The sequence below is a fragment of the Ochotona princeps genome, chromosome 3, assembly GCF_030435755.1.
Source record: "Ochotona princeps isolate mOchPri1 chromosome 3, mOchPri1.hap1, whole genome shotgun sequence".
NCBI lineage: Eukaryota > Metazoa > Chordata > Mammalia > Lagomorpha > Ochotonidae > Ochotona > Ochotona princeps.
The window spans coordinates 9215665-9242445 of NC_080834.1; the positions used below are offsets into that span (position 1 = coordinate 9215665).

The window sequence follows — 26781 nt, forward strand, 5'->3', positions numbered from 1 at the left end:
CCCCGCCCGAGACGGCCCTAGACCCATCTACGGTTAACACATTTCCGTCCAAAATGTGGAGCAAAACCGAGGAATGCCGTGTGAGTGTTTCCCTACTGCAGCGGAATCTGGCATTTCACAGCCGATTCTCTTTCAGATTTCATCCTAGGATTCTCCTAGCCACCTGTAAGCTGTGGTCCTTCCCTTCCCAGGGGGGTGTGGAGTGCAGTGTTGATGGTGGAACACCGCCCTGGTTGTGCTGCTGCTGGCCGCGGTGGAGGGGGGTCTCCATCATCCCTGCTGGGCCAACTGCTGCCCTGGGAATCCTTAGAATCTGTTGGTTGGGTTCAAAGTAAGTTGATTCATTAAATCAGTGATTTCTAGACATCATGCTTTTGTGGGTGTGATAAAAAAAACTGTGGGGGTAACCACACATAATATTTGATTGTTCATCTGGTGAAGATGTGTGTGTATAAGATGTATATTTTAAAAATGAAAAGCCCTACTTGTGCTTATGGTCATTATTTACAGAAGAAAAACTGCCTCTCAGCAAACACTCAGCATTAGGACCGGTTTGATACACTGTCTGTGTTTTTCCCTTTTAGATTGATTACATTAACCGGTGTTTGACAATCACTCCTAAGCTCTGTGATTTCCCTTGGCTTGGGTATTTCTTATGAAATCTATTTCTGCCGAGTCTTGGCCAATGTTGGTGGTTTTCGCCAATACTGCCCCCCTTTGGGGCTTGGCAGTTTTCGCTTGTACAAGTTCTGTCGTGTGGCACACTGAGCAGTTTCAACTTCAGCATCTGTGTAAGTGGCAGGTGCACACACACAGGTTCAAGGACAAGGTGGCATGCCTGCATTCTTCCAAATGGTCACTTATCCTGCAAGCCGAAGTGGCAGGTAGGAAGACCTCTAGTCTTCCTGCCAGCTTTAATGGTGGTTTCCTCTCTGATCTTTGGTCACTAGAAATGCATGAGAATTACCCAGGGAGCTTAAAAGCATTCTGTTGCCCAGGCCTCCCCTCAGAGGTGGGGGTTTGCGTCTCTGGGGTGGGATCAGCCTTGGGGTGAGTCTGATGTGCAGCCAGAAGCAAGAATCACTGACTCTGAGCCCCGCTGGCCATGGGAGCTCAAGTCGTGAGGTGCATGACAAACTCGTGAGTGAGGCCTTGAAGAACAAAGATGTTTTTATATTGTAGTTGGCTGCTTAAAGCAACATCAGGAGTCCTATGGGCTGGAATCAGCATCATGGGCCATATAGCGGAAGGGTAACTCTTAGTGCACGGCTTAAATTTCCACCCTGGGCACAGCTCCTACTGATTCCCACATAACTGGGCGTGAGTCAGGCTGCCTGCTGGCTCTGCAGGCTTCCACATGACTTTGTCTTCCTCTCCTCAGCTTTGTGCTCCCTCCTGCTGCTTTCCACTGATCACAGCAGCTGGGACAGGGCAGAGGGGAGCTCCTTCCCTCACTGCCCCGTGGCATCCTCCGTGGCAAAGCTCCGCACGTCGGGACCACGGACAATCTTAGAACAGACACTGGTGTTTATTGTAAATGCTTTTCTATCTCACCCAAGCAGAAAGCGCTTTAAAGTTTATTTTTAAAAAATCTCTGAATTAGCTTCAGGCCGTTCTCCTGTTATAGAGTTTGGGGACATTGGGGAGGAAATGGGCAACACTTTTGAATAGCATCATCAGTAAGGGAAACCTAGTGTAGGTTTTATATGTGAAGGGAAAAACCAGAAGAGTGACAGCACACTCAGGCCACTGGGCCAATAGACTTGCAAGTAGTAAACTTGATGTTGTCTATATTTTAAAAAGATTTATTTATTTATTTCAAGTCAGAGAAATCGTTCTTTCCTCGTATGGTTTACTCCAAAGATAGCTACACCAGCCAGGGCTGGGTCAGGGCCAAGAAGTATCACCCAGGTCTCCCACACGGGTAGGAGGCAGCCAGACACTTGGGCCGTCTTCTGCTGCTCTTCCCAGGGCATCAGCGGGGAGCTGGAGCAGAAGCGGAGCAGCTGGGACTCAACTGGCTCCCGAATGGAATGCCAGCATTGCAGATGATAGCTTGGCCTGCTGTGCTACAAGGCAGGCTCTACCTTGTGCTTCTTTTGCCAACATAAAAAGACAATTTGAGTGTATCTTTGGAACAAAATGAACTCTTATGGTACCTGTAAGGTAGTGAGTATTTGGACATTCTACCAAGGTCTATACAAGAAGAGCAGATCCAGACTTCGTTGCGTGGCATCCGAGGAACCAGCGGCAGGAGAAAGCTTGCCTCCTCTTGCCACCTGCGTCGTGGTGGAGGAGAGCAGAGGACGCCTGGGTAGCCTCGCGGGTGCCTGCAGATAGAATGGCACACTTGCTGCATGTGGATGGGAGTCGCTGTAACAGCAGCAGGCCAGCGTCAGCTCGTTGGCCAGGGGCTGACTGACCTGGGTACTGCTCTAGTAAGTTTCTACATTTGGAACAGCTGAAGTTATTGCCACAACATGTCCCACTTCCTTGCCCAGAAAGACTAGAAGTTAAATAAAACGCTACCAAAGCAATAGACCCTGTGGGAGTGTATTAATGTAATTTAAGGCCATGGTAGATGGTATAAACAAGGTAGAAGAACAGAACAACTGAGGAGAAGATAGTACTGATTACAGAAGAGTTTTATGGCGGGCCCGGCACAGTAGCCTATTGGCTTAAGTCCTTACCTTGCATGCCCCAGGATCCCATATGACACCAGTTCATGTCCTGCCTGCTCCACTTCCCAACGAGCTCCCTGCTTGTAGCCTAGGAAAGCAGTTGAGGTCGGCCCAAGGCCTTGGGCTCCTGTACCCGCATAGGAGACCCAGAAGAAGCTCCTGGCACCTGGCTTCAGTTCTGTTCAGCTCTGACTGTTGCGGCCACTTGCGGAGTGAATCATCGGATGGAAGATCTTTTTCTCTGTCTCTCCGTCTCTGTAAGTCTGACTTTCCAACAACAAAATAAATAAAAATTTTTAAAAATAATTTTATGGCAAAAGTTGTCAAAGCAAAGTCAAACAGAATGCCAAACTTTATTCTTGTCCAACTTTTGGTTAACATTCCTTTAATCCAGAAAGTTTTGATTGCTTAATAATAACAACAAATCAGCAGCTTGATTAAAAAATGGACTATTTGCAGAAGAAAAACTATTTTTGATAAACATTGGGAAAGATGATCAGTTTTTTTTATTTTTTATTTTTTTGATTTCGTTTTATGACAGTTTCATAGCCTCTGGGATTCCCCCAACCACTCCCCGCATGTTGGATTCCTCCACATTGTTGCAGGGTTACAGTTCATATCCAGTCATGATTCCTTCATTGCGAGCATGTACCGTGCATAGAGTCCAGCCTCTTACTGTCCAGTAAGTTCAACGGTTTCCTTGGATGATCAGCTTTGTATGTGGTCCAGGAAATGTTTGCCATCGCTTGGAGTGAGTGTTTGTGAGGATGTGGGGAAACAGCCACATCCAAACACTGCTGCTCCTGGCCATGTGCGCTTCTGCTTCCTGTGTGAGAGTAATTTGGCAGCTTCTATAATGTTTATTCTTTCAGTATTTTTTAAGATTTATTTATTTTTTATTGGAAAGTCAGATATAAAGAGAGGAGGAGAGACAGAGAGGAAGATCTTCTGTCCACTGATTTACTCCTCAAGCGACTGCAATGGCTGGAGCTGAGCCAATCCAAAGCCAGAAGCCAGAAGCTTCTTCCGGGTCTCCCACATGAGTGCAGGGTCCCAAGGCCTTGGGCTGTCTTCCACTGCCGTCCCAGACCACAAGCAGAGAGCTCGTTGGGAAGCAGGACTGCTGGGATTAGAACTGGCACCCATATGGGATGCAGATGCATTCAAGGTGAGGCCATCAGCCACTATGCTATTGTGCCGGGCCCTTCTCTGATGTTTAAAATGCACCTGCTGGGGGTAGCTATTTGCTGTGGTGGTAAAGACGCCACTTAGAACAGCCACGTCTCGTATCCGAGTGCTGAGATCAAGTCCTGCATCCGCTGTCAATTCCTGCTCCCTGCTCATCTGTGGCATGAGCGATTCAGGGGATGGCTCAGGTATTTGGGACCCTGCCACCCCCAGGGGATCTAGATGGAAGTTCTTGTTCTTGGCTCAAGCCTCGCCAGCCACAGCTGTTGTGATCTGGGACGGGAACTAGCTTCTGGAAGATCTCTCTGTTTGCCTTTTAAAGAAGTAAAAACAGAACAAAATGCACAGTGATGCCAGTGTTCTTGCCTTTGTATGCATCAAAATACACTCTTCAGTAAGAGCATATACAGCTATAGGCCTGGTTACCACTCTGCAGTAAGGTGGCAGAAGGCTGGAAGCAGCTGGATGAGTGCATCACAGGGATTTGCAGGGTCAGTTAGAGCACAGGTGTGTACAGGGTGTTTGCAGGGTCAGTCAGAGAACAGGTGTATACAGGGTGTTTGCAGGGTCAGTCAGAGCACAGGTGTGTACAGGGTGTTTGCAGGGTCAGTTACAGCGCAGGTGTGTACAGGCTGGAAGTAGCTGAATGTGTGCATCACAGGGGATTTGCAGGGTCAGTCAGAGCATAGGTATGTATATACAGGGTGTTTTGCAGATATTGGAAAGGACAGGTAGTTACATGCTGACTTGAAGGGAAAAATTTGTTGGTAATCTCCTGAAGCTGCAGACCTGTAAGCATGTAGTGTGTTTCTGTTTTGGTTAATAAGATAAAGACAATACCACTCTACCACTCTTACCTACATTTTTTTTTTAAAGATTTTTTTTATTATTATTGGAAAGCCGGATATACAGAGAGGAGGAGAGACAGAGAGGAAGATCCTCCATCCGATGTTTCACTTCCCAAGTGAGCCACAACGGGCCGGTGCGCGCCAATCCGATGCCAGGACCAGGAACCTCTTCCAGGTCTCCCACGCGGGTGCAGTGTCCCAAAGCTTTGGGTCGTCCTCTCCTGCTTTCCTGGGCCACAAGCAGGGAGCTGGATGGGAAGTGGAGCTGCCGGGATTAGAACCGGCAGCCCATATGGGATCCCGGGGCTTTCAAGGCGAGGACTTTAACCGCTAGGCCATGCCGCCAGGCCCTCTTACCTACATTTACAACTTGTGTGACAGCCATGTTGAAGGCCCTTCATTGGCCTCAGGGAAAGGACTGCGGGCAGAGTGTTACACTTTAATTTTGCACTTATTTACTGCATTGCTGTTTGACCTTCTCACAACAAATGCATGCTTTTGATGTTTTTCAGAGCTTCACTTATGGAAAGGATAGAGGTTGAAGTGCAAATTTAGGGCCCAGCACGGTAGTCTAGTGGCTAAATCCTCGCCTTGCATGTGCTGGGATTCCATATGGGCACTGATCTGTGTCCCAGCTGCCCCACTTCCCAACCAGCTCCCTGCTTGTGGACTAGGAAGTCAGTCGAGGATGGCCCAAAGTCTTGGGACCCTGCACCCGCATAGGAGACCTGGAAGAGGCTCCTGGCTCCTGGCTTTGGATGGGTGCAGCTCCAGCCCTTGCCACCACTTGGGGAGTGAATCAGTAGATGGAAGATCTTCTGTCTCTCTTTCCTCTCTGTGTATCTGACTTTCCAATAAAAGTAAATAAATCTTTTGGAAAAAAAGTGCAAATTAAGACACTGTACTACCATATCAGTAGAACTTTATTAGGCCTCTAGATTTCTAACAATAAAAATAAGGAATAAGATATAGAATTTCTATGTATTAATATGAATAACTAATAGGTTAAGACACCAAAATGGGAAGAACTTTATTTCAAAACCTCAGTGCTTCATGTCAGTTAAAAATGCACCTAAGTGGCCCGGCGAGGTGGCCTAGAGGCTGGGGTGCCCGCCTTGCATGTGCCTGCATCCCATATGGGCACTGGTTCTGGTCCTGGCGGTCCCATTTCCTATCCAGCTCCCTGCTTGTGGCCTGGGAAAGCAGTCGGGATCGGCCCAGGGCTTTGGGACCCTGCACCCACGTGGAAGACCAGGTAGGGGGATGGTCCTGGCTCCTTGCTTCAGATCGGCTTGACTCTGGCTGTTACAGCTGTTTGGGGAGTGAATTTACAGGCGGGAGGGTCTTGCCCTCTGTTTCTCCTCCTCTCTGTATATCTGACTTTCCGATAAAAATAGAAAAAAAAAAACCTTCCCCCCAAAATGCACCTAAGATTTCAGTATTTTAGATTTTTATTCTATTCAGCCTTGAATGCAGCCTTTGTATTCAGATTCATAAGTGGTTGTGCTTTCACTACAAATTCCAGTATAATCTTCTTTCTTTCTCAGGTGACTATTTGGTAACCATTGAAGAGAAGAACAAAGCGACGTTTCTGCGTGCTTATGTCAACTGGAGGAGTAAGAGGACGGAAAACTCTCGCGTGTGCATCCGAATGGTGGGGCACCACGTGGAGGTGCCCTTCCCGGAGACCTTGCGAGACCAGATGTCCATAGTGGAAATGCCACTCTCGGAAGCCCCCTTGTGCATTTCCTGTTGCCCCGTCAAAGGGGACCTTCTTGTTGGCTGCACAAATAAGTTAGTCTTATTTAGTTTGAAGCATCAGACCATTAATGAGGAGTTCTCGATGTTGGACTTCGAGCGTTCTTTAATTATACACATAGATAGGATGACTCCTATTGAAATTTCTTTCTGTGCTGGATATGTTGCTGTCATGTCCGACTTAGAAGTCCTAATCCTAAAACTGGAGTCAGACACCAAAACTGGAGAGAGAGCTAACCACCATGTGGAGAGGACCAAGATTCCAGTGGAGCAGACTGAAGAAGGTAAATACAAACTTAACTTACTTTCTTACAAATGACCCTCACTGAGGGCTCTAGCGTCTGTGGTGCCATGCCACCTTATTTAGGTGTTTAGCTGTTCCTGTTCCATATGGGTTAATGATCTTGCCCTTCATATCTTATTCTGAAGTCTATAAATTTGTGTCTATGTGTATTTCTCAGTAAAAGTTATGAATCAGCCACTGCCAGGAGAGGAGCTTTTATTATTTGTTCTCACACTTTCTGGTAGAATGATCTTGTGTTAGTCGTACCATCTGTGAATTTCAATTTCCTTGCACGTGGTTGGGAGTTATCTTTCCTGTTGTACTTTAGCAATTGTGGTAAATAAATGTTCATGTGCTAAGAAACCCACAGTACCTTATAAATGTGTATAATAAGTACATACATATACATAAATAAAAGTACCGTATTTCTGTTTCACTGCTGGGAGAACATAGTGAAATCTTCCTTCAAGCAGATGGTAGTTTTAAGTTTGTTAAACTCTGGAAACTTTTCAAGGTATCAATGACGACACATCTCAGCTAGAGCCAGATGATTTTGTCGTCTGCCAGAAGCCCATGGAGCTCCTTGGTGAAAAAAGTGAACAGTCGGGAATATCTGTGACACTGGAGTCTACGGGATTATCTGAGGAAAAAGTGAAATATTCCCACGTTCAGCATCTGTTTTATAGGTATCAGAAAGCTTTTTATCCACCAGTATTTGACATATATGGCTTACAGCATGTGGAAATTACATCTGTCCTTCTCCTTTTTAAACCCACAGACGTTTTGCACCTGATATTTCCCTCTGTGCCTTTTCTGACGACGTTAAGTTGCATTCCCTTCAGCTGCTGCCCATCTACCAAACAGGTGAGTGTGGCGGGCTGCCGGGCAAGCGCTGGGAAGGAAGTCCAGCATAGATCGTGGGTTTCGCGTCTTCCACGGTGTCTCCTTGTGTTTCTGAGCAAATTTCATGTTGAGCCTCATAAGTCCCAAAAGAGAAGTGCTGTTGTCCAGGAGAAGTGAAACCTGGGAGAGCATGTGACAAACAAAACCGATTTCCCTTTCTGAAATGGTCTCCGGGCCCAGAAAGGGAAACCTGAGCCCAGGGAGAGCGGAGGCTTACACTCAGTGCTGGCTGGTTAGTTGACGGCCTTGTGAGCCAGGCGGGTCGTGTGCACGGAGTGGAGGTTCATCAGGAGCACTGATCCTCACCACTGCTGCATGTGCCGATGTGATTGCTTTAAAAACAGTGGTGCCGAGGCTCTGTGTGCTGGAGAGTCTGACGTCACTGGGCCCTAGTGCAGTCTGAGCACATGCATTTATTCTAAAGCTCCATCGGAGTCTAATTAGGGACTAAAAATGAAAATGACCAATCACACGCAGGTCTGTCCTGTTGAACAATTTTGGATATCTTCTAGAAGAAGAGACTTTTTAAAACACTTATTTGTTTGACAGAGTTACATCCACAGAGGGAGAGGTAAAAATCTTCCATCCACTGGTTCATCAAGCAGATGGCCACAACAGCCAAGACTGGGTCATGCGGAAGCCAGGAGCCAGAAGCTTCCTCTGGGTCTCCCATGTGGGTGTAGGGGCCCAAGGACTTGGACCATCCTCACGCCTTTTCCTAGGCCATTAGCAGGAAGCTGGAATGGAAGTGGAACAGCTGGAACACAAATTAACGCCCATAGCGGACCCCGGGCAGTCATAAATATTAAATATAAATACTATTTTGATTGGTTGTTTTTGTTGCTTTTCTCATTGCAGTAAGAATTTATTGATTACCTATTATGTTGAGCATTGCACTGAATACTGGGGAACCAACAGTGAGCAGAAGTTCATTGGCAAAGTCCTTGCACTTATAGAGCTAACTATCTCAGTGACGGAAGGCCGTCAGGAACTGAATAATAGCAGAGTCACACTTATGCATTGAGATGAATGTTGTATGAGAGCCAATAACACAACAGGGAATCCTTATTCTGGAGTCAGGGTAAGCTTTCTAAGGAAGAGGATACGAAGGGTGTATGGGGTTGGCTTGGGTTTAGGACTTGGTGGAGGGGAAGCAAAGAGGTGGAGGAAATAGCAAAACCGCTGTGGTGAAGGGGAACATGTCATGTTTGAGGAACTGAGAAAAGCAAGGCCCGGTCTCATAGAGTAAGGAGGGCGTGTCAGCAAGGTTAGATGGCAGGTAGGACCAGCAGCCGTGCGAGGAGCGCCAGCTCTGCATCTGGTAAACTGCTCATTGCACTTGGAATCAAGCTCTCAGACCCATTCCCAGGCTCTACATGGCCTTAACCCTGAACTCATTCCAGTTTACTATTTCCCATCCATAGTGGTCTTCCTCTCTTTCTCAGATAAGCCAAGTGTACTTTGATATACTTTAATGTACGATACGTTATTTGCTTTTTGTAGGCTTAGAATATACTTCCCTCACATCCTTGTGCATTTAGGTCATTTAATTCATAGCTCAAATGTACCTTCAGGTGGGGGCTGTGGCACACAGTTATGCCCCACATCAGAGTGCCAGGTTCAGGTCTTGGCTACTCCATACCACCAGTCCAGGTTCCTCCTGAGGCACCGTGGAGGCAGCAAGTGATGGACCAAGTTCTTGGGTTCCTGCTACCCACATGGGAGACCTGGATGGAGTTGCTGATGTCCTTCTGGAACTTGCTGACATACCTTGACTGTTAATAAAGGCATCTGGGAGTCAACTGGTAGATGGAAGATCTCTCTCTCTCTCTCTCTCTCTTCCTTTCCAAGAAATAATCAAATATTTTTAAAAGTAACCTCACTCAGATCTGGAGTGATAGCCTAGTGGCGAAAGTCCTTGCCTTGCATGTGCTGGGATCCCATGGGGTGCTGATCTGTATCCCAGCTGCCCCACTTCCCATCCAGCTCTCTGCTTGTGGACTAGGAAGTCGGTCGAGGACGGCCCAAGTCCTTGGGATCCTGCACCCATGTGAGAGACCTGGAAGAAGCCCTGGCTCCTGGCTTTGGATCAGCTCAGCTCCAGCCTTTGTGGCCACTTGGGGAGTGAACCAGCAGATGAAGATTCTTCTGTCTCTCCTTCTCTGTAAATCTGCCTTTTCATTAAAATAAATAAATCTTAAAAAAAAATAGCATCACTCAAGAGGACTTTCTTGTTCTCAAATGTAAAATTTCTCTTAGCAACACACTCTATGGTTCACGTATTTATTTCAGCCCCCATCACTAGAATAAAAGCTCCATGAAAGTAGTTAGCTTGTTCTGTGTGCTACTGCTGTCTCCCTGGAACCACACCCTGGGTAGGTGCCTGATTACTGAATACAGCAACGAAGAGATGGGAGCTATGTTATAGATGAGGAGAAGTTTTAGAACATGCAATTTTTCATGCAGTTTTGCATGAGAGAAGCAGCATGTGCAGGGTATAAAGTTGTGATGTGTATTTGGGGATTAGCAAGCAGTTGTGTTTGGCTGGAGCACAGGTATGTGTGGGGGAATATCAGAAAGAAAAACCCAGACATTTGGCTTTGGCTCAGTTGTGAAAAACACGAATTGAGACTTCTGATACTAATGAGTATCCTTGAAAGAGGTCAATTAGAGGACTACGTTTTATTAGTTTTATTATTTTTAGAAAGATTATTTATTTAATTTGAAAGTCATGATCACGGATAGAGAGGGAAAGATGGAGAGAGAGTTTCTCCATCTGCTGATTCACTTCTTGAAATGGCCGCCATGGCCAGAGCTGTGCCGGTTTGAAATGAGGATCTAGGAGCTTTCTCCAGGTCTCCAATATGGGTATAAGGTCCCAAGGCTTTGGGCCGCCCTCCACTGCCCTCCCAGGCCACTGTCGGGGAGCTGGATAAGAAATGGAGCAGTGGGGACCTAAACTGGCACTCATTAGGAACTAGTGCCACAGGTGGAGAATCAGTCCACTGCACCGCTGAACCGGCCCTTGGTTAATTTCTTAGACTTTTCTAAGGGGGGGTTACAGAGAAAGAGGGAAAGACGGAGATCCGTTGGCCCACTTTCCCGACATGCTGTAAAAATATAATACACATTGGATTTTGGAAAACTTAGTAAAAATATACAGAATATTCATTCATTAATTCTTTTTTTGCTTGTTGGTAATGTTTTGGATCTGTTGGGCTCAAACAATGTTATAGTTTAGCTATTTATTTTTTTGAAGATTTGTTTATTTTTATTGGGAAAGCAGATTTACAAAGAGAAGGAGAGACAGGGAGAAAGATGTTCCATCTGCTGGTTCACTCCCCAAGGGGCAGCAACTGCCAGAGCTGAGCTGATCCACAGCCAGGAGCCAGGAGCTTCTTCCAGGTCTCCTATGCAGGTGCGGGTCTGAAGGGTTTGGGCAGTCCACTACTGCTTTCCTAGTCCACAAGCAGGGAGCTGGATGGGAAGTGGAGCAGCTGGGATATGAACCAGAGCCCCTATGGGATCCCAGTGCTTGCAAGGCAACGACGTTAGGTACTAGGCTACTGTGCCAGGCCCAAGCTGTTTTATTTTTTAAGTGAGATTACTAGAAAACTTTATAGATATAGCTCTCATTATATTTACAATGACAGTGCTGATCTAGAGTTGGAATTAGGTATTTTCTGTTAGTTTTGAATACCGTAAATACATTGAGCTCTGTTGGGAAGCATTTGGTACCTGGGTGACCCTTTTGGGGACGTTAACAGCCTCTTATGATTGTTAACTAGATCTGTTCATTTTTAGGGCTTGCAAATCGGTGCTATTCTAATTATGTCACTCCTCTGGTACTGATATTGTTCTGTAAAAAGTAACTTCCCCTTAGCAACTCTGCTTACCGCCGATGGAGTCTGATGTACTTCCCTTGGTGCACTGCTTTGGTCATAGACATTTCTACGATTTTTGCGTGCAGGTTCTCTTACATCAGATGGAAAAACCTCGTCTCAGGAAAAGGAGTTGCTGAGTCTCTTCTGCTTCTTCTCGCTACCTCACGCGGGCTACCTCTACATGATTGTCAAGTCTGTTGAGTTGATGTCCATCTACCAATACCCGGAGAGGGCTCAGCAGGCGGTGCTCACGCCACAGTTTCTGCATGTCATCACAAGGTACTGTGACAGAGTCACTTGTTGGCCTTGCCTTTGAGTCACTTATGCTCCCATCAGTTTTGAGGTGTCCCCTGAACTGACAGATGGTCCTAACTCCCTGGGTCACAGCTGTCTTTTGTCACTCTGTCTTTTGGTGCCCAAAGCTGCCTTTGCGGTGACCTAAGGGATGGGAGACTGGTGTTGTCTTTGTCCTGTTTGATTGCACAGAGGGGATCCTTGTAAGAAAGTCCAGTTCCTTCTAAAGGAAGGTTTTCTTAAGGAATTCTAATGAAACGTTAGTGGTGCCGATCAGGACTTCTCTTTAGATTTCCTCAACCTTTTTTTTTTCTTCTTCTCACTGGCTTATTTCAGTATGAATTGAGTGATTTGATAATTGTTCGGAAACAGTGCTTTGAATGGCTGGTAAAATGATCTGCTTCCATCTCTCCACTCTTCTTCCCTCCCCTGCATTAGCATAGGTGGGAAAATATTCACAGGGAGGTTTTACGATAACCAAAGTCTTGTGGCTTCTGGCAGATGGCCTGGGCTCTGGAGTGCAGTTGAGCTCGTTTCCTTTCATCTCACCAATGCGTTTCGTTTGATTTCCTGTTTTCTGAGCTTGGACCCTCTGATGAGGCAGCTGTGACCAAGGCTCACCATCTGCTTTCTCCCACACAAATGTAAGAGGAGGCTATTGAGTCCCAGCAAAGACACAGACTCTGTGACACTGTGGAGCCAGTGTGGTGGCACCAAGGGTTCAACCGCCACTTCCTTACTCCGTAATAGAACGCCACATCACATCTTGGTGGAGTCTTACATCTGCTGTAGCGTGTCTCTGTAGCTTTGCTGTAGCTCTTTCTTCTTTTTTTTTTTTTTTAAATTTCAAAGATTTCAGCCTTCCACATTCACAATTCAAACATTCACAATTCCTGGGTTAACTACACTGCTTCTTAATGCCAGTAGTGGATTGTTGACTTAGATAGCAACACATGAGAACCATGTCCCTTATTCCCTTGTGTACTGCTGTGCAGAAGCAGCCCAAGGCTGTGATGAGACAGGAGCGTGAAAACTCGGGAGCCTTGTGTGTCACAGTCCCTGCTGTCCAGAGGGGCCTTGGATCAGGCCAGAGCCTCCCGCGTGTTCTCATCCTAAAGACCAGCTGCTGGATTAGGTGTGTCTGAAAATTCTTTCTGACACTCTCTCATTTTCAGTTCTCTCACTGATTTGTGTCTCCTGGTTGAGGTGTGCTTCTCCACATGATCCAGGCAGAATTTCATCCTGAGATGGGTCAGGTGGAATAGGCAGGAAGCAGGTTCTAATCTTGCTTTGACAGTCACTCATATGTCCGCTGGGTAGATCCTCTGGCCTTCTTTTTGTCCGTGTTTGAAACCATTGCTCCGGAGCCCTGGTTCTTAACTAGGGGTGGGCATAGAATCAAACATGGGGCCTTATAGAAAACGGCGCGTCTAGGTTCAACTCCTTGAGCTGCTGTCTTAGCGCGGCTGAGGAGGACCAGTTACATCGTTTTGAAAACACTCCATAGGGATTTTGAGTCACTCTCCTCATTGAGAAGCAGTCTAGATCATGAGTGTTTGACAAATGTTCGGGTCTTCTCCCACCCCTGCGCTTGCGCTGATCGCCGGTGAAACGCGCCATGTGATGGGATCTTGATCATCAGTCTCCGCGTCCCTCAGCAGACTCCCTCCTCTTCCCTAGTAACAACCTGCAGTGTTTCACGGTGCGATGCAGTGCTGCGGTGGCCCGGGAGGAGGACCCCTACATGGACACCACCCTGAAGGTAAGAGCCTGCTGATGTGCCACTGAAATGCTACCATCATGCAGGAAGATGGAGTTCCTGCAGGTGTGCTGTTGGGCCTAAGCTTGGCTGGGACTGAAAGCCTTAATGTTGATTTATTTATTCAAGCAGCATATTTGGATTTAGTAGTAAGCATTTTGTGATTCATAGTTTAGTTGAGAAGGCTTAAGATTGCTTTGAAAACGTTTCATTCAAAATCGGCTCAGTACATAGCTTGGTAAAGATGTACAGTGTAGCTTCAGAGAAAGCAATTTATGATGGTAATAAACTGCTTTTTGTTAATGGAAATATTGATGGCAATTGTACAGAGCTATTAACTAAAACGGTATGGAAATCAGTACACTCAAGAACACAACAAAGGAATTCGGTACGTTGAAAGTATCTATTTATACAGTTGCTAGATACGCCTATTTCTTTTGTCATTTTCTAAGCCTTCACTCACTTTCTGTAATCAGTCTGAGACTAATGGCTTTGCTGGATCAATAACCACATTCCACTGAGAAATAATGTACTTAGTGTTTGAAAAGCTCTTGACCATAAAATAAGTGTGGACAACTTTCATGATATAATTCTGAATCATTTGCCCTTGAATCCTGAGTTGAAGAGTATGCTAGTCACTTACATAATATTCAACTATGCTGTTTTATCTCTGAAGTATAAGCTATTTGAATGAATATTTGCTATAAAATTATATGCTGCAGAAAACTCCCAAATTATAGTAGCCTCTATTTCAAAAGTTGGTTTATGAATATCTGGAACTTGGAATTTTTTTTTTCCCAGGAAAAAGAGTGCTCAGTATTGGAGTTGTGTTGAGAAGCCTGCCCCCATGTAGGAGCTAAGGTGTTGCCTTTGGAGGAGAAGCAATAGCGTCTTTGGGAGAGCATGGTCTCCGACTACAGTGACTCTGGGCTAGTTTCCTTTCTGCCTACAGTCTGTTTCTAAGAAGGAGTCACAGACTTCCTATTCCTTCCCATGTATAAGTTGCACAACGCTTTCACAAGATTATTTTCAAAACAGGGTTATTTCCCCGGTGAAAATGGGGAGGGTGGTTACCATATTTTGTTCTTCCCTCCTCCCTCCATTCCTGAATTGTTAGCCTTGGAAAGACAAAGGTGCAGGTGCACCTTGGAGCACAGAACAAGTTGAAATAGGATGAAGTCTAAATTTGGAGGAAAAGATAATGCCATCTCTTTTCCGACCTCCAAAACCAGAGGGGGACAACAAAGAAGCAGCTAAGGGGAGGGAGGCAGAGGGCTGGTAGGCGGCAGCTGAGGGCCACGAAAGTGGGAAAGGCGGACAGTAGTGACCATCCTTTCTCTCTGAGCTCCTGGATGCCCCCGAGGGAGCTCCCAGTCCCTTAGCCCAGCTGCCGACTCAAGGTTTGTGATGGCTGAAGATTTCACAGCCCCAGAATCGGGTCCTTTCTTCTGAGATTCTGGCTTGTCAGCATTAACCAACACCTTAATTAGAAATGAAAGTGTGGACCAAAGTGTTTCCGTAAACACTTTGTAGTAAGGGACAGTGAAAAACGACCCCACAGTCAAAATAGCGTTAGTGGAGGGAGAGGGCAGGGGCCTGGCAGCATCACTTTGTGAGTTCCCAGGAGTGCTGCTATCTTTCTTTTTCCATTCTATTTGTTGGTGGTACCTCCCAGGTGCAGGAGCTCTTCCAGTAGCTCTTCCAGTAGCCACCTGTCAGCCATGCCAGGCACTATTGACACCTAGGGGACTAGCTGTCAGGGGCCATGAACATACAAGCACTTCCATTGTATGTATTCCACATGCAGTGGGATGTCATTTCATTATGACTGACTTGTTCTAGATACACCTGGGCATACCCTGAAGCCAGCCCACTCTTAGTGGTGACGGGCTGCTGGCTCAGGCCTGCCCCTCGGGAGCGGACAGCTGCAAGAGCACCCTTCTCTGGGTGCACTCAGTCAACAGGTGTTGAACGTGAGTGACTTAAACAGATGGTCACGTCGCTGAAGATAACTTCCAGACCCTGTTGAGAACAGCGCTCTTGGCGGGGAGGGGACGCAGTTGGAAAAGAGGAAGTGAAAGGGGTTTTATCAAATAAACTGGTTTTATTTTGAAGATTAAAGTTCATGTGCCTTTGTCCCTTGATTAAATTTGTGATTTTTTTTTTTTCCCTTTTCCTTTGCTAGGCTTGCCCTCCTGTCAGTATGGATGTCTGTGCTTTAAGAATACAGCTGTTCATAGGCCTGAAAGCTCTCTGTCACTTTAAAAACCACATTGTGCTTCTGACCAAGGCAGACCCTGAGCCTATTCCAGAGAGAAGAGAGTCCACCAGGAAGTTTCTGTAAGCATCTCCTTGCTCTAAACATTCTGCCAATTTCTGGAATGATTTGCAGCTGGTATATCTCCTGTATGTCTTATTTTATCTGCTTATCTGCTTTTTGTTTGATAAAAATCTGTAATGATCATGTGGTTTTTTCTATTTTTTTTTTTTTTTCTAGAGACAGGAAAGAAAGTGCTGAAGGATCTCTTTAGTGTTGCTTAATATTGACTTTGGAACTTACTAGAAGAAAATTCTAAAATAGGTTCAGTAAAAATCAGTGGTATTTTGCTTAAGACTGAAAGAGATGCTTGATTGAAGACAAAGACACAACCCATCAAGTTAGTTCAAACTCCAAGAGAGATGCGTCTAGTGTATTTTAGGTTCAACAAGGTTTTGCTGTTTCTCACAGGTGTTTGCTTCTAGGAATTGTTTGTTCCTCACCCAGCGACTGGAGCTTGACTTGAACTCCGGGTCCGATGTGGAGACTACTCAAGTTGCTCTGAGATTTGATCTTAAAAACTTTCTGTCAAGAGAAAACAAAATTTGTAATCTTGTGTATTAACATTTTTAAAATATCAGATTTTAAAATGTAGTTTAAGGAAATTTTTATTTGAACATCCATTTGATTAAAAATTTTAAGATTGTAACCTGAGGAAAATTCATATCGTGGTAAAAGCAAAAGAGAGTGTTTTGTTCACACTTAACAGTTTCCTGGGCTTTCTGAGTTTTTCCAGCAGCCCCTGGTGTCTTGAGTGCTATACTCTGCTTAGATTTGTAACACAGATTGTGCTGGGCTGTGAAGGCCACATGCAGCAGGGAACCTGGTCCCAGGGACTTTCACAGCGAATCTTTTTTTTTTTTTTAAAGATTTATTATTATTGGAAAGCCAGATATACAGAGAGGAGGAGAGACAGAGAGAAAGATCTTCCATCCGATGTTTCACTTCCCAAGTGGGCCACAACGGGCCGGTGCACGCCGATCCGATGCCGGAACCAGGAACCTCTTCCAGGTCTCCCACACGGGTGCAGGGTCCCAATGCATTGGGCCGTCCTCAACTGCTTTCCCAGGCCACAAGCAGGGAGCTGGATGGGAAGTGGAGCTGCCGGGATTAGAACCGGCGCCCATATGGGATCTCGGTGCATTCAAGGCGAGGATGATACCATTAGCCATTTAAAGCTGCTATTGGTGAGTAATATGCCTTACTTTAGGATTCTTATCTTCTGTTTTAGTTCTAGAAAAGATACCAGTGCTAAGATGAAAGTACCTCCTGTGACTGAGGCGGGGTGGAATCTGTACATCGTGAATACAGTCTCGCCAGTGCAGCTCTACAAAGAAATGGTACTCGTTTTAGGCTTCTGATTTTTGTTTGTAGAAATATGAGTGAAATTGTGACTAGAAATGAATTCTAATTGTCTTATGTTCAGGATGCTACGGCTGGCCAGCTTCTAACCTTGGACAGCGAAGTGTAAATGTTTTTTCACAATTTCTGACATTTGTGGTGCCAGTAAAAATCCTTTATATGAAAATAGAATTCCTTTATTCATAATCCCATTTTTTAAAGACTTATTTATTTTTATTTGAAAGTTGAATATATAGAGAGGAGGAGAGACAGAGAGGAAGATCCTCTGTCCAATGGTTCACTCCCCAAGTGACCGCAATAGCCGGTGCTGCGCTGATACAAAGCCAGGAGCCAGGAGCTCCTCTGGGTCTCCCACGCGGGGGCAGGGTCCCAAGGCTTTGGGCCATCCTTGACTGCCTTCCCAGGCCACAAACAGGGAGCTGGATGGGAAGCAGGGCTGCCGGGATTAGAACCGGCGACCATATGAGAGTGCAAGGCGAGAACTTTAACCACTATGCTATTGTGTCGGGCCCTGTAATCCCATTTTAAAGGGATTGATGAGCCAATGTAAACTTAAGTTGTCCTTGATCTTGACTTAGAAAGAATGCTAACAAAGAGGACTATGAAACAGAGCTACAAGAAATATAAGAGCATTTATCTCAATCTTACTATTATTCCTTTGAAATATGATAACTGGCACACTAGGAAAAAATTTTGCCTCTTTAAAATGCTCAAAAAGCTGGCCCACTGCAGTAGCCTACTGGCTAACGTCCTGACCTTGCACACACCGGCATCCCATATGTGCACTGGTTCGTGTCCCACTCTCCCTGCTTCCTATCCAGCTCCCTGCTTGTGATCTGGGAAAGCAGTGGAGGACAGTCCAAGGCCTTGGGACCCTGCAACCGCGTGGGAGACCTGGAAGAAGCTCTGGCTCCTGGCTTCGGATCAGCTCAGCTCTGGCTGTTGTGGCCACTTGGGGAGAGACTCAGTGGATGAGAAGACCTTCCTCTCTGTCTCTCCTCTCTGTATATCTGCCTTTCCAATAAAAATAAATATTTTTTTAACATGAGGCTAATTATGCTTGAATAAAAAAAGAATGGTAACAAACAAACATTGTATTCACCCCGTCAGTATCTTTGTTTTCTGGACTCATGTGCTTTCTGAGCATACACACACACACTTTTTTTTCCTGATCTGTTGCAAAAAATACAGTGAATGTGGTGACTTTGCTCCCCAAATATTTCTTACGTTTTCTAAGAATCTACATATTCTCTGCGCAACCATACTGCAGCATACGCTTCAGCAAATTTGACATTGACATAGTATCTAGTATACAGTTCACACCAATTTTTGTTTCTTGGCCCCACAGTGGCTTCTAGTTCAGGATCCAGTCGAGGACAGTAAGAAGTATATTTATTTACTTTGTCTCTTTTTATTATTATTATTATTATTTGTATTACAAAGTCAGATATACAGAGAGGAGAGACAGAGAGGAAGATCTTCCGTCCGATGATTCACTCCCCAAGTGAGCTGCAACGGCCGGTACTGCGCCGATCCGAAGCTGGGAACCTGGAACCTCTTCCGGGTATCCCACACGGGTGCAGGGTCCCAAGGCTTTGGGCCGTCCTCGACTGCTTTCCCAGGCCACAAGCAGGGAGCTGGATGGGAAGTGGAGCTGCCAGGATTAGAACTGGCGCCCATATGGGATCTGGGCGCGTTCAAGGAGAGGACTTTAACCGCTAGGCCACGCCGCGGGGCGCATTTACTTTGTCTCTTTAACTTCCTTGAAGCTGGAATAGTTGTATAGTCTTTAATTTTGTGACTATGATTTAAAAAGAAATATGATAATCTATTTTGTCTTTGGAGAAAATATTGCTTTTTTGAGTTTGATTTTTCTTTTTTTTAAGTTTTATTTTATTTACTTGAAGAGTGACAGGGAGAGATGGGCACACACACACACGGTTGGTGGTGGCTAAACCGCTGTACCACAGCGCTGTCCTCTGAATTTTTTTTCATGACTTGATACAGAATATTGCCTTGGAAATGCTGTTTGTTTACCTACTTGAATGGCAGAGTGAAAGAGACGGAGACATATTCTGTGCCCCAGATGACTTCCATAATGCCTGCAAAAGCCAGAGCTGGGCCAGGCCCAAGCCAGGACCCACCCGTCTGTGTCTCGCGTGGGTGGCATGGGCGCACGCACTGGAACCATCATCTGCTGCCTCCTAGCAATGTTAACAATAAGCAGGTTTGGAAGCTGTGACGAGAACCTGCATCCCACTATGTGATGCTGGTATAACAAGCGGTGGCTTAACGCGCTGTGCTACAATGCCTGCTCCAATATTGTGTGCGTGTGTTTTGTAATGATATTACCTTTGGAAGCAAATGATGTCTGTTTGCCCCAAACTGAAGGTACAAGGGGTTGCCTGATTTGTCCCTGGCATTTTAATGCAGATAGTTATGTCATCTTTATCCTTGGTTTTTGGTTTTGCTTAATTGAAAGTTTTTTATTTCAGCTGAGTGATTGGACTGCTCTTTATGAGTTCACTGTCAGTAACAGAAGTAGACAGAGTAGAACTTAAACTCACCAGGTTTTAAGCTTCATTTTATTTATTTGAAAGGCAGTGTGATAAGAGAGAAAAGAGACAGAAAGAGATCTTCCATCTGCTTGTTCACTCCTAAAGTGGCCGCAATGACTGAGAATGGGCCACCTAAAATCACCAATTTCAGGAGGATTACTCAGTGTGACTATGGCGGAGTTACATCACAGAACTCTGGTTTTCAAGTTAGTCATTTCAAATATATTTACTACCTTTATTTAAAAGAGGGTAAAATCAGGCCCGGCAGCGTGGCCTAGCGGCTGAAGTCGTTGCCTTGAAAGCCCCGGGATCCCATATGGGTGCCGGTTCTAATCCCGGCAGCTCCACTTCCCATCCAGCTGCCTGCTTGTGGCCTGGGAAAGCAGTCGAGGACGGCCCAAAGTCTTGGGACCCTGCACCCGTGTGGGATACCCGGAAGAGGTTCCTGGTTCCCGGCATCGGATTGGCGCGTACCAGCCCTTGCGGCTCACTTGGGGAGTGAATCATCGGACGGAAGATCTTCCTCTCTGTCTCTCCTCCTCTCAGTATATCCGGATTTCCAATAATAATAAATCTTTAAAAAAAAAAAAGAGGGTGAAATCATTGCTGAGTTCATAGTAACACCATATTATTCAGTAGTTTAACATGGTACTGTTTGGGTCATAGATTGTGGGGGGAAAAACACTTTAGCCAAGTCCCTGAATAAACTAGCCACACATTTATTTACTTTTAGGATTTACTATTTCCAGATATTAACTTTATTATGAAGATATATAGACGCTCTTGGGAACAGGGGAACTTTTGGGAGTGATTTTGTGAGTCATGTTTGCTGCTTATATATCTTTTGTTCCAGGTAGACTATAGTAATACCTATAAGACTGTAAAAACCCAGAGCTGTATCCATCTTCTCAGTGAGGCTCATCTGTTGGTGAGGGCAGCCCTGATGGATGCCAGTCAGCTGGAACCAGAAGAGAAAGAAGAACTTTTAGAAGCATTTAAAGAAAGTTGTGGACACCTGGGAGATTGTTACAGCAGGTGACACCTTTTGGACATTGCTGTACAAGCCATCTGGAACGCTGTGTGTGCTTGTTGGCTTTCCCCATTGGACGAAGGCGTGAAGGGAGGTGGTTCTTTCATTCATGTGTATCACATGTGTCCAATGAATGAAATTAGGGACTGTCTTCTTGGCTTAGAGATAAGAGACGAGTATGATCCATTCCCTTATGAGTCCCAAGTTTGTCGGACAAGCAATAAATCTCATGTTGTGAATCTCTCACTACTTCACTTAGAAATCTAACCATTTTTCAGATTTAAGGGATGTAGGCCTTGACCAGTGAAAATTCCCAATATAAAAGATGTCCTGATTGGACTTTTTATGATTGGGTCTTGGTAGTCAGTGCTTTTATGACGCAAGCAAGGGACTCTAGGATGAATAATGATTTTTATTTTTGAGAATTATACTTACACATTTTTTTGTCTATGAATATTTCAGATACTTGCTGGATTCATATGTATATTATAAGTTGAAAGCTTTTCTCAACCTGTAAAACAGTTATTTTAGTGCTACCTTATGAATAATAAAACACTTAATGAATTTCTCATTCTGCACTCCATTATAAGCAAGCCAAAAAAAAAAAAAACTGCATTAATTAGAATGATGACTTAGTAAAAGAACATAAAGAGTTTGGCAGTAGAAAAGCATGTTTAAGATTTATGTCTTCAGGAAAACATTGTTTTATTATTACATGAGTTAGATATCTACACTTAATTACTGTGGATTTGAGGGTTATTCTCTATCTTTTTTTTTTTTTCAGGCTTGACACCCAGCATTCCCACCTTGCCTTACCATACTATAAGATGTCTGGTTTGTCTATGGCTGAAGTTTTGGCCCGTGTGGATTGGACAGGAGACAATGAATCACAGAAATATGAGAGGGGATTAATCTTTTTTATTAATCATTCGCTTTATGAAAACCTGGATGAAGAATTAAGTGAAGTGAATAGTTTCCTGTTTTGTTATGTCTAATATATCTAACTTTGTATTTCAATACTTTATTTTATGTAATATCATTTAGAAGTCAAATTCCAAATATTTTTCTTTTTTGATCAGTGTTTTTGTAAAAGTATAATGGAACCTTTTCTTATTAATCATTATGGGATTATAGCTAGGAAGAGAATGTATGGACCACTTATATACACAGGGAGCTGTGGCCCACTGAAGTTGAGTGACCCACCCAGTAACAACAGAATGGCCTTAGAAGAATGACCGTGGACCTAGCCTTCGTACTTCTCATCTGTATTCCTTCCCCCCAACCCCAGCTGCCCTATTCTCCAAGTGTCCAAAGCTTTGCTTTCCAAGCCCTGCACAGTGGCCATAGCACATTATTATGAGATATTTTAAGTCCCTTATATATTTTAAACATAGCTGAATGCAAATATTCTGAGTTGGAAGTTGTGATTCCAAATGTTTTAAGATTTTAAGAGAAATGAGGTTTTATCATATGAATTACTTCAAAGTGTATATTTTGAACTACTTGTAATTTTTTTCAAGGTTTATTTTTATTTGAAAGGGTTATAGAGAGAAGGAGAAACAGAGAAAGAGAGAGAGATTGAGCTTCCATGCTTTGATTCACTCCTCAAATGGCCACATGGCTGCAGTTGAGCCAATTCAAAGCCAGGAGCCAGGAGATTCCTCTGGGTTTTTCTCCTGAGTGTAGGGGCCCAAGGACCTAAGCCCTGCTCCACTGCTTTCCCAACTCATAAGCAGGGAGCTGGATCGGAAGTGGAGCAGCCGGTACACAAACCAGTATCCATATTGGGGACTGGGACCACAGGCAGGGGCTTAGTGTGATATGCTACAGAACCGACCTCTTATTGTAGTGTTTATGGTGAACTTTTAAGTATAATTTAATGACATACTTTTGTTCCTATATACTCTTTGAAATTAGAAACATTGGCCATAATGTGATGCTTGTTTTCACTGCCCTTTCTTCATTATACAACAAGAAAGAGATCACTTTGGGTCAGGCTTGAGCTCCCATCTATCAGCATCAACTCTTCATTAAATATAAATATGCAAGTATAATCTTATGTTGCTTTCTACTAACTGACTGCCCTTTTATTCCTTGTTCACGCTTACCAAAGGAATTTGCAGCGAAAGTTGTTAAGATGTTTTATGTGACTGAACCAAAGCAACTGCCCCATATTCTCTGTAGTCCTTCTATGAAGAATATTAATCCTGTAACTGCCATGAGCTACCTGAGGAAGATGGATACTTCTGGGTTTTCATCTGTCTTAGTGACACTGACCAAGGCAGCAGTGGCACTGAACATGGGAGATCTTGACACGTACAGAAATGAAATGAAGAGCCATTCAGAGGTATGGTGCCTGCCTGATTATTTTTTTAAGATTTTTTTTTTTATTGGAAAGAAAGATATACAGAGAAAAGGAGAGACAGAGAGGAAGATCTTCCACCCATTGGTTTAGTTCCCCAGGGAATGCAACAGCCAGAACTGAGCAGATCCAAAGCCAGGAGCCCAGAACCTCCTCGGGGTCTTCCATGAGGGTGCAGGATACCAAGGTTTGGGCCACCCTCTACTGCTTTCCCAGGCCACAAGCAGGGAGCTGGATGGAAAGTGGAGCAGCTGGGATTAGCACCAGCGACCATATGGAATCCTGGCGGATGCAATGTGAAGATTTAGCCACTAGGCTATCCGCCAGGCCCCGCCTGCCTGGTGTTAACAGAAGACCAAATAAGATGCAATAGCTTGAGAAATACAGCTTTCTTCTGGCTTTTTCTGGCTCATAATGCAAAATAGACTCAGATTAGAAGGGTGGTGATTCTTAGTGGGACTTTGAATCCAGCATGTGAAAAAGAAGTAAGACAGTGGCTACCCAGAGACCCTACAGCTTGGTGTCAGCTGTGTTCAGAGCACTGTGCTCAGAAGACTAGGGAGGCCCTAACCCACGCAGACATCTTACCCGGCATAAGGGATACAGCATGTGCACTGAAGACAGCACAGCGAAGTGTACTTACGCACAGCTGAGCCTTGGAGTTCTAGTAGTCACAGAAGGCGCTCCAGGGGGAAATCACAGATGCTTTTAAGGAGCTCTGAACATTTGAGTGTTACATCAAAGGAAGAGAAGTTATTCCCCTTGGAAAAGGAGTTGTTTAGGGGCTTAACCAAAGATGCTAACCATGTAAGGAAAATGTTAGGGATAATCTTAATTGAGCACTGGCTGTGTCCCAGGCCTATTCCAAGCCCTTTGTTTATGTCCGCTTGTTTAATTCTTACCGTTATGTTATCAGGTATGTTCTGTTACAGCCATTACAGATGAGAGAACTAAGACACACAGGTTAAGTAACATGTTCAATCACGGTGTTGATTGTTAGAGCCAGACTGAACAGGCAGCCTGACCCCAGAGCCTTGGCTCCTGTAATGTCACTTCTGTGGCCCATCTGGCCTGACTGTTCCCATACCGTAACTTTGGTTTCTAAGACAACTGGTGCTTTATCACCATGCAAATGAAATGCTATCTTACGATGAAGAAGGCAAGTCCACATCACCATGTCTTCTAATTTGAGTACAATTCTAAAGAAATGAAATTTCCTTTTGTGATTTTGAGAAAGTTTATTTTCAAAACAAGTAAGCCTAAATATGAAAGTCTCTCTAACATGTAATATCCTGGTACGTAACTATTACTAACTAATATAAAAGTTAAAAATAGCCTTCTTAGGGTAAGAATTAATTTTGTTGCTAAGGGGGAAGTTGTGTTTAATTGTTAATAGCCATGAGCCATGAATACGCTAGCATGTATCTCCAAGATGGATCTGATGGAAGAACTGTCCATGTTGTTTCTGAATTTCTTTTTTATCTGAAGATGAAGTTGGTGTGTGGCTTCATTTTGGAACCACGCCTGTTGCTTCAACACAGGAAGGGCCAGGGTGTTCCAACCGAGTTTGCGGCTCACTTGAAGGAGACTCAGCCCGGATTGCTGGTGGCTTCCATGCTTGCCCTGCAAAAGAACAACAAAATTGGGGTGGAAGAAGCGGATTCTTTCTTTAAGGTTTGTTGTGCAGAAAATGTCATTTTTCTGGCTAGCCTGATAAGATTGGTGAACACAGGGCAGCAGAATAAGTTTTCATTTATTTGTTTGCTGACAAAAGCAGATTTACACATAAGTAATTTCTAAAAGTACAAACTAAAAGGATGTATCTGAAGAAACTTCATGTAACATAAGATCTGTTTTATTTATTTTAAAGATTGGTTGATTGATTTGAAAGGTGGAGTGACAGGGAAAGAGAGATTTTGCATCTGCTGGTTCCTAGGCAGGAGCCAGGGACTGTATCTGGGTCTCCCATGTGGGTGGTAGGAAGCTGGATGCTCCAGGCCAGCGTCTGCTGCCCCTCAGACATGGGGAGCTGGGTCAGAAGCAAAGGCTAGACTTGAGCCCGGTGTTGCAGTGTGGTGTATGGGTGTCCCAAGCAGTGCTTTAACCCGCTATAATCTGTTGTGTATTTCAAATGTCTGTTACCCCGACCCTGATGCTAATGCTGTGTTATTAAGTGCTGGCTGACCTGGTGGCGTGAAACTGAGCCTGTCTGTAGCTTAGTATTTTCTGCTGTGTGGATCTGAGTTGCAGGAGCTGTCTCACTGTTTTCCAGGCGCTCTGTGGTAAGGGTGGAGATACCGTTCCTCAGCTCTTGGTAGACTTCTGGGAAGCTCAGCTGGTGGCATGTGTCCCCGATGTGGCACTTCCAGAACTACTTTTCAAGCTCACGTCGCAGTACATCTGGAGACTGTCTCAGAGACAGCCCCCCGACACTACACCCTTGCGAACGTCCGAGGATCTGGTAAGACTGTGAGGGTACTACCCTAGGCCCATACATTATGTATATTTTTAATGACTCTCCCCCCCCCCTGCAGTTTTCTCTTACTGGACATCTTATTTAAGCAGGAGTTAAAAAAAAGATACACTTAAAAAGTTGTCTGTGACTAAAGTTGCTGACATTTGACATGGCTTGCTTGCAGTAGTGCCTTAGTAGCACAGCACGTGGGGAGGTGCTTTCCCCAAAATGTCACTCCATCTCCACGTCTTCAGCACACGTGCGTTTAGTAGGATATGAGAGCAGGGACGCATGCAGATTTCTCTCCTGGGGAAGGGCCTGCAGAAGGCTTCTGGGAAGCCAACACCCTCCTGGGCCCCACTGCCCATGAGCTGCATGCATGGAAGCTGACCTGTCACATTCAAGGCAGCTGCGACACCTGTGCCCTTTCTGCTGTCCAACCTGCCCCAGCCCTGTGGGCTCCCGTGTCTGACTCGGCATTTGTCACTCAACTTTTCTTGTTAACTTCTAGAATAAAGGGGAATTCATGAAGGCTGTCTTGAGAACCTCTGGAAGATATTTTGCCTCCCAAAGAAAATAATACTAGTCAAAATTAGTTTTCATGTCACTGTTAACTCCTTTGGGGTAAAATTGGCTTCCAAGCAGTTTTGCTCTTTTTGCTAAAATGTGCTTGCTTTGGAATATTTGAAATTGTAAACTTTCAGGAAGTACGTGGTAGAGATGATCTGGTGTAGAAGCATTAAGGCCGAAGCATTTCCAAAAGGAATCCAGTCCAAACCTTGCAGTTCCCGGGAAGTGTTCTCCGAATTCACAACATGGCGGCACGTGGGTGATTGCCTCCCTAGTGTGGAATTAATGAAGAAAGCATTTTGCTGGCTCTGATGCTTTGTTTGTGATCGATTTCTTTTATGTTTTAGATAAATGCTTGTAGACATTATGGCTTCATATACCCATGGGTTCACGTCTTAGTATCATCTGAGTCTTTGGATGATAAAAACTATGCAGAAGACCTTTCAAAATTACAGGTAAATGAAATGCCTCTATTCTTGTGACTGCATGTGAGGGTTCAGTGTGGGTCTGAATGTGGAAAGGCCTCAGG

At 44.8% G+C, this 26781-nt stretch overlaps 2 protein-coding genes across 3 annotated transcripts in view; one reads left to right on the forward strand and one right to left on the reverse strand.

Annotated features, from left to right (window-relative positions):
* HPS3 (HPS3 biogenesis of lysosomal organelles complex 2 subunit 1) overlaps window positions 1-26781 on the forward strand; it is a 37189-nt gene that overhangs the window by 1191 nt on the left and 9217 nt on the right. For both annotated transcript variants that reach the window (XM_058661422.1, XM_058661421.1), the window contains exons 2-14: window positions 6265-6759; window positions 7273-7444; window positions 7537-7622; window positions 11632-11824; window positions 13520-13601; window positions 15784-15938; window positions 17147-17255; window positions 20689-20870; window positions 21650-21830; window positions 22979-23212; window positions 24716-24901; window positions 25500-25688; window positions 26600-26707. In XM_058661422.1, coding sequence (XP_058517405.1) covers window positions 6265-6759; window positions 7273-7444; window positions 7537-7622; window positions 11632-11824; window positions 13520-13601; window positions 15784-15938; window positions 17147-17255; window positions 20689-20870; window positions 21650-21830; window positions 22979-23212; window positions 24716-24901; window positions 25500-25688; window positions 26600-26707 — 2372 coding nt within the window. The remainder of the gene's footprint in view (window positions 1-6264; window positions 6760-7272; window positions 7445-7536; window positions 7623-11631; window positions 11825-13519; window positions 13602-15783; window positions 15939-17146; window positions 17256-20688; window positions 20871-21649; window positions 21831-22978; window positions 23213-24715; window positions 24902-25499; window positions 25689-26599; window positions 26708-26781) is intronic.
* Window positions 24714-26781, reverse strand: part of CP (ceruloplasmin) — a 51229-nt gene continuing 49161 nt past the window's right edge. The window contains exon 20 of the mRNA XM_058661419.1: window positions 24714-24850. The gene's annotated coding sequence lies outside the window, so the exon portion shown is untranslated. The remainder of the gene's footprint in view (window positions 24851-26781) is intronic.